This window comes from Natrix helvetica (assembly GCF_964273705.1).
Source record: "Natrix helvetica genome assembly, chromosome: 1".
NCBI classification, from domain to species: Eukaryota; Metazoa; Chordata; class Lepidosauria; order Squamata; family Natricidae; genus Natrix; species Natrix helvetica.
In genome coordinates this window covers 21,794,933-21,808,979 of record NC_138548.1, presented here as the reverse complement: position 1 = coordinate 21,808,979, position 14,047 = coordinate 21,794,933, and the positions used below count along the sequence as shown (strand labels likewise).

General features: G+C 45.0%; 1 protein-coding gene across 2 annotated transcripts in view; it reads right to left on the bottom strand.

Moving 5' to 3' along the window:
- The window catches only part of TPM4 (tropomyosin 4), a 32,475-nt gene extending 25,958 nt beyond the window's left edge, over positions 1-6,517 (bottom strand). The window contains exon 1 of one of the 2 annotated variants that reach the window (XM_081966753.1): positions 6,213-6,517. In XM_081966753.1, coding sequence (XP_081822879.1) covers positions 6,213-6,326 — 114 coding nt within the window. In that variant the 5' untranslated portion in view covers positions 6,327-6,517. The remainder of the gene's footprint in view (positions 1-6,212) is intronic. The other variant, XM_081966752.1, reaches the window with a different exon arrangement.
- Positions 6,518-14,047: the final 7,530 nt, after the last annotated feature.

The following is a 14,047-nucleotide window of genomic DNA, read 5'->3' as shown; positions in this document are numbered from 1 at the left end:
GATGTTGGATAGCTATTTGTCTGAAACGGTATAGGGTTTCCTGCCTAGGCAGGGGGTTGGACTAGAAGACCTCCAAGGTCCCTTCCAACTCTACTATTGTATTGTATTGTATTGTATTGTATTGTATTGTATTGTATGTCAACCCCTAGTCCTTCTTTTCATTAAACTAGACATACCCAGTGTATTATATCTATATACTGCATCTATATATCTATATCTATATCAGAGGTGGTATTCAGAAATTTTGAGATGGGGAGGGAGTGGGGATTTTGCTGCCCCACCCACAAAGCCATGCCCACAGAACCGGTACTAAAAATGTTGAATCCCACCACTGATCTATAGTATATATCTACATCAATACATATCTATATGTCTGTCTATCTGTCCGTCCGTCTGTCCATCCATCCATCCATCCATTCATCCATCCATCTATCTATATCTATCTATGTATCTATATCTATCATCTCCTTTTCTGGATATGTCACTAATCTCAATGCTTTGTTTTTGCTGTGGGGTCTATTAACATTCATTTATTGATAGTGATCTTTTTGCATGTGTGAATGTTATTTCTCTTCAACTGCAAGCCTGGTATGTATGGGGCAAATTATGCCCCTCCATGAAAATTAATATACAGTTGCATGGGAGAAAGATGTGCTTCAGGTGCAATCTGCAAGGTATCTTCTTACCTTTGCTTGTCATTGCTTCTAAAATGACAAATTTCTTTGCAATTCCGACCCCAGGATACCCCTTTTGCTCAGCCCCTTCAACAGAAGACCTCTGGAAAGAGCTGGCAAAATGAAAACTGTGTTTCTATAATAGCCATCAGCTTCCCTTTGGCAATTGAGGAAATGTTACAGATGATGATTTTGATGTCGGGTTCATTCATTAAGCTACATCGTAATGTAGTTCAGTTTAGGGTTAGTATAGTGTGTGAACCCAGCCACTATTGTTTGTTGAACAATCCATAATTACCTGGTTTGCAGACAGTGCTAACCAGCAGATGAATTCACATTCTACTAAGACAAAATCAAACTACATAATAGCTTAATATTATTATCACTTGCACACATGCTGTCAGGCCTGCAGTTATATTCCTTTTAGAATCTTTGGTCTGCCAGAATTTCTCTCTCTCTCTTTACTATGCTGTTTCATTAGTGGGCAATTGGGAGTAGGGAATAGTAAGGAGTAGAATTGTGGAATGTGTTGTTGTCATTCCTTTCTAGAAATCAAGGTCATCTTTTGTCTCCGCACCTCAGCATCTGACCGGAACTAGATGGGTGGAAATGCCAGCGTGGCTGAATAAGATTGGACCATGTGATGGATTTATGGGTGTGGGGATAAGATCATGAACTTTCAACTGGGTGGAATCCCAGGAAGCTTTTAGATTTGGGATTCCACAGTTTGTGCCAACCTGTCTGTCTTATTAAATTGGAACTTTAAGGATAGCTCTGCCTTGGACTCTGATTTAATTCTGCATGATATTTGAAAAGCTGACACACACATTCATACAAATGCAATATGCTAAATCAAATCCAAGTAAATGACATCATAGCTAGATTGATTTGGATTAGCATATTGTATACATAATCCCATGTATTTATGCTATCTGTAAATGATTTGTATGGCTGAGACTAGGTTCACCCATTGCATTTAACCCCTAACCTGTTTGTGCCCCAGGATCTTCATAGAATCAGCTATTTTTGGACTGTAAACCATGGTGAGCCTATTTCAGCATGGTTTATTCATGGTTTACCACAGTTAATCTGCACCATAGAGAGTATTTTAATTTATTACACCTGTGTATCAGAGGTAGGTTCCTACCAGTTCGGACCGGTTTTGCCGAACCGGTAGTAACTTGGCAGCCTGGGTCGCTGGAACTGGCAGTGATCCAGGCCTGCCATGCCCCAAACCGGTTCTCTCGATGGCGCCATAGAGGCCGCCATCTTGGTTTTGCCTTCTGAGCATGCATGGAGCAATTCTTTTTTTTTTTTTAACAAAATTTTATTGGTTTTTTTAAAAAATAAACAAGGAAAGGGGTAGTGGAATAAGTTACAAATTTTGGCAGTTGCAATATGCAGGAGGTGGTCCCTCTCCCTGTACTCATACATTTCATTTATTAATACATTAGATTATTACAAATCGATGATATTTTGTCAGCATATAAACTTTTATCTTCAAATAATTTCAATCACTTTACGTCAAACAGATTTTCTTGTTCATTTTTGTGATCTGAGTTTTCTCGATGTTGCCCCTTCTCCCCCCGCCAGCAGAGCTCCGGCCCCTCCCGTGTCTTGTGTATCTGGTGTAATATCATCAGGCTTATCTAGGAGGGCTCTATTTTTTTCCATAAAGGCCTGAGCCTCTATGGTTGTATTAATTCTGACTCTTGTGTCCTCCCAGAAAATTAGCATACCTTCAGGCATCAGCCATCTGAACCACACCCCTTTCTGGTATAATTTCTTCGCTAATAGCGAATAGTTTTTTCTTCTCTCTCTCACTTTCTTAGGGATCTGTTTCAGAATGGCTATTTTAGTGCTTGCCCCCTTTGTGCACTCAGAATCTCATCTCTTGTAGTCTTTCTAAGGAATTTAATCTGTACCTACATGGAGCAATTCTTGTTGCACTGTGAATGCACTTGAAGCACGCGTGTGTGGCGGGTCCCTGAGTGAACTGGCAGTAGCGGCAGCCGGAACCCACCCCTGCTGTGTATGGTTTGCCCATTGCACAGTGGCAGATAGGGCAGCACTCCAGAGGGTCAACGTCATTGCCCAGAGAATCCTTGGTTGCCCTCTCCCCTCTTTGGAAGAGCTTTATAGCTCCCGCTGCCTTGAGAAAGTTCAAAACTTTCTTAAAGTTCCATCTCACCCTGGGCACCCCCCCTTTTTTTGAACTCTTACCCTCTGGCAGACAGTACAGGATAATAAAAACAAGGACAAATAGGCTGAAAAACAGCTTCTATCCCAGGGCAGTAATTATATTGGATTCTGCAATATAGTGCAATATTAATGCAATATCAGGTTTTCAATTTCAATTGTACAGAATGTGAAGGATGCGCCTTTGTGTTTGTATTTTTATAGTTATAATGTACAATAAAAATGGCATTTAATTTTGTTGTACAATGTGCAATGGCAATAAACTAAACAACTAAACTAAACTAATCAAACAACAGCTTCATTAGCTCAAAGTGAGACTTGATTTGGCTACTTACAAGGTCATTTTTTTCCAAGCCGCTCCTTTAGAATGAGCGGCCAAAATATGCTCCTTTCTTATCTTAATGACACTCGCTCTCCTTCCACTTTCCCATATAAATCCACATTGCTTCCCGAAAGCAGCTATTTATATCAGGTTGAGCATGCTCTGAGTGTCAGCTTGTCCCTCTACAGAAGAGAATTTCTGTTATCTAGTGGCTGGCTGGTGATAATGTGTCGGCCTATTCCTTGGCTTCTGAGCGCTGGGAAAGAATGCTTTGTCCTCTGTCTTCTGATATGTTAGGAAAATTTGACCCTAGATGCAAGAAGTACCCCTCACTGAACCAGTTCGGGTTTGGGGCTGATGCCATCCTACTTAAATGCTCTATATTTTACTCAGTTTTATTTAGGAGACTTCAGATTCCAACAAAGTGAAAAAGCTTCCTCTCATCAGTTTCCATTCTAGAAATTTGCCCAGTCCCTACTTTTCCCAAGACTGCTCTAGTGATAAAGAAGAAAGCAAAGTGGATACTGGGCACCCTAAAGATACATCACACTTTTTCAAAAGTTCTCAAACAGTGAAGCACATTATTAGCTAGGTTCATACATTGCTCTAAGCCATAGTTCATAGGTTTGTGAGTAAGTCAGAATGGCTAAGATTTTAGAATAGAATAACAGAGTTGGAAGGCACCTTTGAGGTCTTCTACTCCAACCCACTGCTTAGGCAGGAAACTCTGTACCACTTCAGACAAATAGTTATCCAACATCTTTTTAAAAACTTCCAGTGTTGGGGCATTCACAACTTCTGGAGGCAAGCTGTTCCACTGATTAATTGTTCTCAATGTCAGGAAATTTCTCCTAAATTCTAAGTTGCTTCTCTCCCTGATTAGTTTCCACCCATTGCTTCTTGTCCTACCCTCAGGTACTTTGGAGAATAGTTTGACTCCCTCTTCGTTGTGGCAACCCCTGAGATATTGGAACACTGTTATCATGTCTCCCCTGGTCCTTCTTTTCATTAAACTAGACATACCCAGTTCCTACAACTGTTCTTCATATGTTTTAGTCTCCAGTCCCCTAATCATCTTTGTTGCTCTTCTCTGCACTCTTTCTAGAGTCTCCACATCTTTTTTACATCGTGGCGACCAGCAGTATTCCAAGTGTGGCCTTAACAAAGCATTATAAAGTGGTATTAACACTTCATGTGATCTTGATTCTATCCCTCTGTTCATGCAGCCTAGAATTGTGTTGGCTTTTTTGGCAGCTGCTGCACACTGCTGGCTCATAGTTAAATGGTTGCCCACTAGGACCCCAAGATCCCTCTCACAGTTACTACTATTGAGCAAGGTATCACCTATACTGTACCTGTGCATTTCATTTTTCCTGCCTACATATAGAACTTTACTTTTTCACCATTGAATTTCATTTTGTTAGATAGCACCCAGTGTTCAAGTCCATCAAGATCCTTCTGTATCTTAAGCCTCGACACACACTAAGTGACGAATCATGGCCACAAGCCAGAATAAAACAAATGACATTTATCTGTTTGTGCAATGATTGAATTTATGCATTGCCAAAAATCAGAAAACGGGAGATGGAAGAACATCTTAAGCCCATTCTTGGACTTGGAGATATTCAACTCCTATCCGATGGAGCCTGTATCTGTATGCTCCTTCGTAGGAATTATTTTGTGAGGAGTGGTTTGCATGGCCTGAACCCATTGGGACCAGCTCTATCCATTTCAATAGGAAAACATATATCAGGTCTGAATCCATGTCTACTTCTGTAAATTCATAGCAGTTCATTTGGCTCAAGTAGCTACACAGAGCTGAGAGCTGGAACAGTTGAAACATGCATCAAGAGTTGGAAAGGAAGCAACAGCTTCATCCTAGCAACATTTTAGTTGCATTGTAGAGAGAAAGTAACACAGCCCCCACCAGCCATGCCAGAGTCCTGGCCCCAAAGGTCAATGTTAAACTCTGCAAGCGATCTGTGCTCTCCCTTTGTTACAGAAGTTACCAATAAGCACTTCTTAATCCTCCTTCCATCATATCGGCCATGACCTCATGCATCCTCACAGAAAATATGAGACAGCTGCTCCGTTTCCCTTCAGTCCTTTCAGAGAGTTTGTTTAGCAAAATTGAGGGCAGGGTAGCTAGAGTAAGTGGGATGTTTCAAAATAATCCCCTGTTCTAGAGGAAATACGTTATAACCTAAAAATGAAAAATGGTAACAGTGTTTGTCTAATTACCAAGAAGAATCTGGTGTTGAAAATGAGGGATGAACACGAGGGATGACTTTATCTCTGCCTTAAACTTCCTGGGAATGTACAGCACACACACACACACACACACACACACACACACACACCCCCAATATTTTCCTGAGAGTAAGCCCCACTTGCAAAGGGAAAAATGTGTCCCCTCAGATTTGGTCTCTGTCATGGAAATAACACAACTGAACAAGCCCTGCTTTGAAAAATAACAGAGTGACAGAGTTGGAAGAAACCTTGGAGTTCTTCTAATCTGGTCCAACTCTTACTCAAGCAGGAAGCCCTATGCCATTTCAGACAAATAGTTTTCCAACTTCTTCTTAAAAAGCTCCAGTGTTGGGGCATTCACAACTTCTGGAGGCAAGCTGTTCCACGGATTAATTGTTCCCACTGTTAGGAGATTTCTCCTCAGTTCTAGGTTGCTTCTCTCCTTGATTAATTCCCAACCATTGCTTCTTGTTCTGCTTAGAGGTGTTTGAGAGAATAGGTTGACACTCCCCCCCCCCGCCGCCATCTTCATTGTGGCAGCCCCTGAGATATTGGAAAACAGCTATCACGTCACCCCCGACTCCTTCTTTGCATTAAACTACACATACCCAAATGGAAAAGCTCTATAAGGAAGAACAAGTATTTACTCCAGCAATTGTACCACAACCAATACATTCAACTCTTGCAACACCTAGCACACTCAAAAAGCATGCACAAATCCCCTGCAAACAACGAACCCTCGTTCACATCACATGCAGACCCTTCACCTGCTTGCACTTGTCTTCAGCTGCTTTCTTGTCCGCCTCAGCCTGTTCTGCTCGGTCAATGGCATTCTCCTTGTCCAGTTTCAGCATCTGCATCTTCTTCTTGATGGCTTCCATCTTTGCAGTTTGAAGTAAAGGCGGCTTTGGGTGCTTTTGTGTAGAAGAGAGAAGGTGAAGGCTAGCCTTCAGTTGGAGGCTGCGTGGAGAGAAATGGGCACTTCAGCAAGTGAAGATAAAGTTCTTGGAGAGCTTTCTCGCTGTGGTCAAGCTACAGTTCTGATTGTGTCCCTGGTGGCTCCACTCTCCTTTCACAGGCAACCTTTCTAAGAGATAAGTTGGAACCCAGTCGGTCCTGGCATCTTTAGCACCCGGGGATCACCTTATTTGGGCCTCAGCTTCTTTAAAGAAAGAAAAGGACTGTTTCCATTTTTAACCTTCCAGGAGGAGCAAAAGAGAATGCAGGGGCCGGAGAGAAAACTTGTCCACCATTGTCAAGCAGTTAAAAGAAAAACCAGCGGGGCTCCAAATAATAATAATAATAATGGTTTTAGCTTCTTCCATGATATTGGGTGGCTCCTTCAGGGGTTCGGTCCAGTTCAACCTCTTCTTAAAAATTCCCGATAGCCAGAGAATGCCTTGTTTTGTAAGAATCATAGCATGGCACACAACTGAAGCATTCATCAATGATGTGTGTGTTATGATACACATCACAAAGGATGGGTCTTATTATTATAAGCTTGCAGTTGCCATTTTGACACGTCTTATTCTCCTTCCTCCCAGGGAGACCCTCCCAGTTCCAAATTAGCAGGTCAAGATGAAACTGAATTTTATTTCATTCTACATTTAAATCTAGTTACAGGGAGTCCTTAACTCAGGGGTGTCCAAAGTTGGCAACGTTAAGACTTGTGGATTTCAACTCCCAGAATTCCCCAGCCAGCAGAACTGGCTGGGGAATTCTGGGAGTTGAAGTCCACAAGTCTTAACGTTGCCAACTTTGGACACCCCTGCCTTAACTTATGGCCGACTGCTTTTCAAAGTTACAATAAACCTTCCAAAAGTTACTTTACAACCTGGTTTTAAACTTCCAATGTCAGCCCCCAATCACATCACCGCATTTTAACAAACAGCCCACCCGTTGCAACTCTCCACATTCACATGACTGCAACTCGCAACAGTTTTCCTGGAAACCGCCGTTTAGTTCTGGTTTCTGGCATAACCACCCTGTAACAACAAACAGTGAATTCACTTAATTGTGGCGTTTGCTTAATGATTCGCTTAACAATTGCCACAAGAAACGCTGTAAAATTGGGTCCAGTCACCCGCTTTATGACCATCACGGCTTACAATGGTTATGGTTCTAATTCGAGGACTACCCGTAAAAGCAAATAAAATTGGTTCGATTACTTTAAAGGCCTGCACATAATTTAAAAAATTGGGTCACATTCAAAATTACACATGGACAGTGGCTTTCCACGGTCTCGTATTTATATCTGGGGATTTCAAGGGGTACTGCTAGCAGCCTTCTAGAAATACAATTACTGCCAACTAAAATGAGTTGCTAAAATTATCCGTTGCATATAATTATGGCAGCTGCAGTTTTCGAAATCAGCAAAAAAAGGAAGTGGTTGATTCCTCTTAGTATGTCAGGCGGGTGAGTTTTCCACGTGTGTCCTAAGATAAAGGGTCTGAATAGGATATATGATAAATCATGGGCTGCTATTGGAATTGGAAACGTTCATCTGCTGTGTTTTTAATCTGTTATCAGAATTATTGTTCTCTTCATAGAAAACTATTGGAGCCTTGATTGCACCACATGGTTTCTAGCACGGGCATCACTTTTTTTTTTTTGAGTTTAGCACTGATTCTGCTGCATATTACCTTCTAGCCTTAAGGCAGTCCTCAACTGACTTGCAATTGGCACTAGAATTTTCATTGCTAAGCAAGGTGGTTGTTAAAAAAAGTCATACCCAATGTTATGAGCTCTTTTGCCACCGTTGTTAAGTCAGTCATTGAAGTTGTTAAATTTATGAAGACATTAGCAATAGCACTATAGCACGTAGACTTATATACCGCTTCATAGTGCTTTTACAGCCCTCTCTAAGTGGTTTCACAGAGTCAGCCTATTGCCCCCAACAATCTGGGTCCTCATTTTACCCACCTCGGAAGGATGGAAGGGTGAGTCAACCTTGAGCCGGTGAGATTTGAACTGCCCAACTGCAGCTAGCAGTCAGCTGAAGTAGCCCGCAGTACTGCACTCTCTAACCACTGTACCATCTTGGCTCTCATTAAGTGAATCTGGCTTCTTTTTGCTTATCGAAAGCCAGCTGGGAAGGTCGCAAAGGACAAACACATGACCATGGAATACTGCAACTGTTGTAAAAATATGTTGATTGCCTGAATTTTGATCATGTGACTTTGAGGATGTCTTAACAAGGACTGGTCATAAGTCATATTTTTCAGTGCTATTATAGCTTTGAATGGTCGCTAAATGAATTATTCTGTGTCGAGGATTGTCTAGGTCAGGGATGTCAAACTCATTTTATTGAGGGCCGCATAAGGTTCGTATCTGACCTGGGGGGGCTGGGGAGAGGGTGGTCAGAGCGGGCATGGCCAGCATGATGTCACTCATGTCGGGAGGCCCCTGTGGTGGCCTGAGTGCTCTGCCAGCAAAAACAGGCTCCAGAGCTCCGTTTTCAGCTGGGATGGCCTCCTGCAACCCTCTGCCAGCAAAAGCAGAGCTTGGGAGGGCTGCGCACAGCCCTTGCGAGTTCCAGTTTTGGCTGGAGCAACCTCCTGCAGCCCTCTGCCAGTGAAAATGGAGCTTGGCAGGGCCGCACACGACTGTCCTTCACTGTTCAGGGTAGCCCCGTGGGCCAGATCTAAGCAACCTGTGGGCCACATCTGGCCCGCAGGCCCTGAATTTGACACCCCTAATCTCGGTATTTCATTAGAGGGTTCAGATTCTAAGGGCTGCTATATAGCACACACCTCTGAAGTCACACCTAAAAGCTATGGATTGCCTCTCCCCGTCCTGTATTAAGCTCTGTACAAAAAAGGAAGTATGTATTGATTATATCTCTAATAATGTAGGGAAAAGGGTCCTTTCTACTGACAGTAAGGCTTTATCATGGGAATTTTCATTGCATCTCGCATCACCATTTCTGCAAATCAATGGAGAATAGTTGGCATGAATTATGAACCAGAATTAGTCCAGGAGAAATTAGATAACACTTTAAAAAATGCCCTTGAGTACAAGAAGCCCAAATGCTTCTTGGGTTCTGAAACAGGCCAAGTTTTAAGATGTCTCTTTTAGGAAACCAATTCTTGGGGGAAGCGGTTTTTGGAAACTGCAATATAAACCAGAAATTGTCCTACTAAGGACTACATTTCCAGTTGCTCCGAATAACTTTACTGTCCCGAAATCCATCTTGCTATTATGGGATTTCCGAAGCCGCCTTTGCCTGTCCATTGTGTCCACAACAGATACGGCTGGGCCAGTCAACACAAGTGGAATTCTGCTTGGAAACTCAGTGGAAATTAGATCCATCCCACAGGAACTGATGAGACCCTCGTCCATAACCTTGTATGGCAAACATTGAGAGGTGTAGAGTGAAAGACAAAGCTTTGCAGGACAAGGCAGTGACAGGCAAAGACAAGACCCAGAGACAGATTTGGCAGCCTGTGAGCGAGAAACAGTTGTTGGTTATTAGAATCCAGGTATGAATCCATCTTGTGGACTAGTCTTTTGATGTCTTTCAGATGCGTGAGGACCACAACTCTCAAAGATACCCAGCTTGCATGGCCACCATTTCTAGGAGTGGCAGTCCTTCCCAATATTCAGATTAACAAGAGTTGGAACGGACCTTGTAAGTCATCTAGTCCAACCCCGTGCATAAGCAGAAGACCCTACACCATTTCTGACAAATGGCAGTCCAGTCTCTTCTTGAAAGCCTCCAGTGATGAAGCTTCCACAACTTCTGAAGACAAACTGTTCAAATGTTGATTGTTCTCACTGTCAGAAAATTCCTCCTTATTTCTAGGTTGAACCTCTCCTTGATCAGTTTCCATCCATTATTTCTTGTTTGGCCTTCAGGTGCTTTGGGAAATAGCTTGACCCCCTCCTCTCTGTGGCAGCCCCTCAAATATTGGAACACTGCTATCATGCCTCCCCTGGTCCTTCTCTTCCCTAGACTAGCCATGCCCAGTTCCCGTAACCATTCTTCATATGTTTTAGCCTCCACTCCCCATGAGCATCCTGGTTGCTCTTCTCTGCCCTCTTTCTAGAGTCTCCACATCTTCTTTTATAGTGTGGTGATCAAAACTGGATGCAGCACTCAAGCTGTGATCTTACTAAGTCTTTATAGAGTGGTATTAGTACCTCACTTGATCTTGATTGTATCCCTCTATTAATGCAATTTAGGATTGCATTGGCTTTTTTTCATTCATTTCATTTCATTTCATTTATTGAATTTATAGACCGCCCCCTCTCCCCGAAGGGACTCGGGGCGGTGTACAGACAAAAGCTAAAAAAACGTATACACAATAAAAATATATTAAATACCCCCTTAAAAACAAATTAAATAAAGAGTCTGTACAATAATAATAAAAATTAAAAACAGCTTAAAAAGTCAACCCCTAAAAATTTAAAATACCGGCCAGGAGGATTGAAGATTAAAGCTACAATTGGGCCAGGCCAGCTAATTGGAACAGGTGGGTCTTGAGTTTCTTGCGGAAGGAGCGGAGATCGGTGGTAGTTCTGATGTCGGGGGGGAGGTCATTCCAGAGGGTCGGGCCCATCACAGAGAAGGCCCTACTCCTGGGCGTCGCCCGCTGGCATTGCTTAGTGGACGGCACCCAGAGGAGTCCCTCTCTGTGAGAGCGAATTGGTCGCAGGGATGTGTGGGGTAGGATGCGATCCCGCAGATAGCTAGGTCCTGTGCCATGGAGTGCTTTAAAGGTGATAATCAACACCTTGAAATGCACCCGAAAAGCCACAGGTAGCCAGTGCAGCTCGCGCAGGAGAGGTGTTATATGAGAGTACCTGGTACTTCCCATGATTGCCCGCGCGGCCGCATTCTGGACCAGCTGCAGCCTTTGGGCACATCTCAAGGGGAGCCCCATGTAGAGAGCATTACAATAGTCCAGGCGGGATGTCACAAGCAGGTGAGTGACTGTGTGAAGGGCGTCCCGGTCCAATAGGGGACGCAATTGGCGCACCAGGCGAACCTGGTGGAACGCCCCCCTTGCCACGGCTGTCACATGGTCATCCATCGACAGCCGGATATCCAGGAGGACGCCCAAATTGCGCGCCCGTTCCACGGGGGCCAGTTGTTCGCCCCCGATGGCCAGTGATGGAGCCCACTGGTTGAACCGGGGCACAGGTAACCACAGCCACTCCGTCTTGGAGGGGTTGAGTTTGAGCCTGTTGCTTCCCATCCAGACCCGTACGGCCTCCAGGCACCGGGACATCACTTCGACGGCCTCGTTGGGGTGGTTCGGGGTCGAGATGTACAGCTGAGTATCATCAGCGTACAGATGATACTCAACCCCAAAACCACGAATGATCTCACCCAGCGGCTTCATATACGTGTTGAACAGGAGAGGCGAGAGGACTGACCCCTGTGGCACCCCACAAGTGAGTGGCCTCAGGGTCGACCTCTGCTCCCCTGCCAGCATGCATTGCATCCGGCCGGAGAGGTAGGAGGAGAACCACCGCAGAACGGTGCCCCTCACCCCCAACCCCTCCAGCGACGCAATAGGATACCATGGTTGATGGCATCGAAGGCAGCTGAGAGATCTAATAGGACCAGGATGGAGGAGCAACCCCCATCCTTGGCCCTCCAGAGATCATCCACCAACGCGATCAAGGCCGTCTCCGTGCTCTGACCGGGCCGGAAACCGGACTGGCGCGGGTCTAGATAATCAATTTCCTCCAAGTGGCATGGGAACTGTTGCGCCACCACACTCTCTACAACCTTTGCCAAAAAGCAAAGGTTGGAGACAGGACGATAGTTGGTTAACATCGCTGGATCCAGGGAAGGCTTCTTGAGTAGGGGCCTCACCACCGCCTCTTTCAAGGCGGCCGGCAAGGACCCCTCTCTCAAGGAAGCGTTGACTAACTCCTGGAGCCAGCCTCGTGTAACCTCCCAGGATGCCAGTATAAGCCAGGAGGGACACGGGTCCAGTAAACATGTAGTGGCTCGCAGTCGCCCACGCAACCTGTCCATATCATCGGCAGCAACAGGGTCAAACTCCTCCCAGAATGGTCCCTCAATGGTCCCTCATTTTTGGCTGCTGCTGCACATTGCTGGCTCATATTTCACTGGTTGTCCACTGAGACTCCAAGATCCCTCTCCCAGTTCCTGCTATTAAGCCGAGTTTCACCAAGTCTATGTGTGTACCTTTGTTTTTTCTTGCCTAAGTGTAAGACTTTACTTTTCTCTAATTGGATTTCATTTTGTTAAATAGGGCCCAATGTTCAAGTCTGTCAAGATCCATCTGGATCTTGAGTCTATCTTCTAGGGTGTTAGCTATTCCTGCCAGCTTAGTATCATCTGCAAATTTGGTAAGTTCCCCTTCTATTCCCGCGTCTAAGTTGTTTATGAAGATATTGATGTTTCTTTGAGTTAATGACAGACCATAAGCCTTTATTGGGTTTATTGGCAGGTGAAGGACAAACTCCTACAATCTTATCGCCCTGCATGTCCCGTTGGGCCATATTCCTTGCTGCATACAATTATAAGCTAATCTATCGACCCAGGAAACAGGTGGGGCATGCGGATGCCCTAAGCCGTTGCCCCCTGCTGGCGACCGAGGCTGACCCAGATCCTGACCCTGTGGTTTTACTGATAGAGGATCTCCCGGTTCCCTTAACGGCCACAAATGTTGCCACCCATTTGGCTAGGGACGCTACCGTGGTTCAGGTTTTAGATAGCGTAAGGAGGGGTTGGCCGCAGACGCAGCTTACCTCACAGTTCCTGCTGTGCAAGCACAGGCAGCATGAACTGTCATACAAGGAGGGTGCCTACTGTGGGGCCACAGGGTGGTCGTTCCTCTTCAACTTCGGGAACCTATCCTCCACTGTCTGCACGAAGGGCACTCTGGGATAGTAAGGATGAAGGCCCTGGGCCAGAGCTACGTTCGGTGGCCTGGTCTGGATCAGGAAATTGCACATTGGGTGGCTAGGTGTCAGGACTGTCAGCAGTCCAGGCCAGCTTCCCCCGCAGCACAACCTAGGAAGTGGGAGGACCCCAAGACTCCCTGGGCTAGGATCCATTTGGATTTTGCAGGGCCGTTCCACGGACAGATGTTCCTGGTAGTGGTTGATGCATATTCAAAATGGGTGGAAGTCATCCTAATGCCATCGACCACTACCGAGGCTCTGATTAAGGTATTGTGAAAGATGTTTGCAACTCATAGTTCCCCGGATGTATTAGTATCCGATAACGGGGCCCAGTTGACATCTGCGTCTTTTCAAATGTTCTTAGCGGGTCACAGCATCCATCACGTCTTGGTGGCCCCTTACTATCCCTCCAGCAATGGCATGGCGGAGCTGACAATGTGATCTGTTAAGGAGTCTCTAGCTAGGCTAGGTCCAGGGGACTGGCAGGCCTGAATTGACAGTACAGCACACAGTTCCATGTCCCCTAACTAACCGCAGCCCTGCAGACTAACCTTGATCGACTTCACCCCAGCTACTGCAATGACAAACCTATCAATAACAATGACCACGCCAGGGGTTTTGAAATGGAGGATCTGGTTTTCACGCGGAACTATGGGGTTGAGCCAAGGTGGTTACCGGGGCGCATTCTGCAATTAACGGATCCCTGCTCTTACAG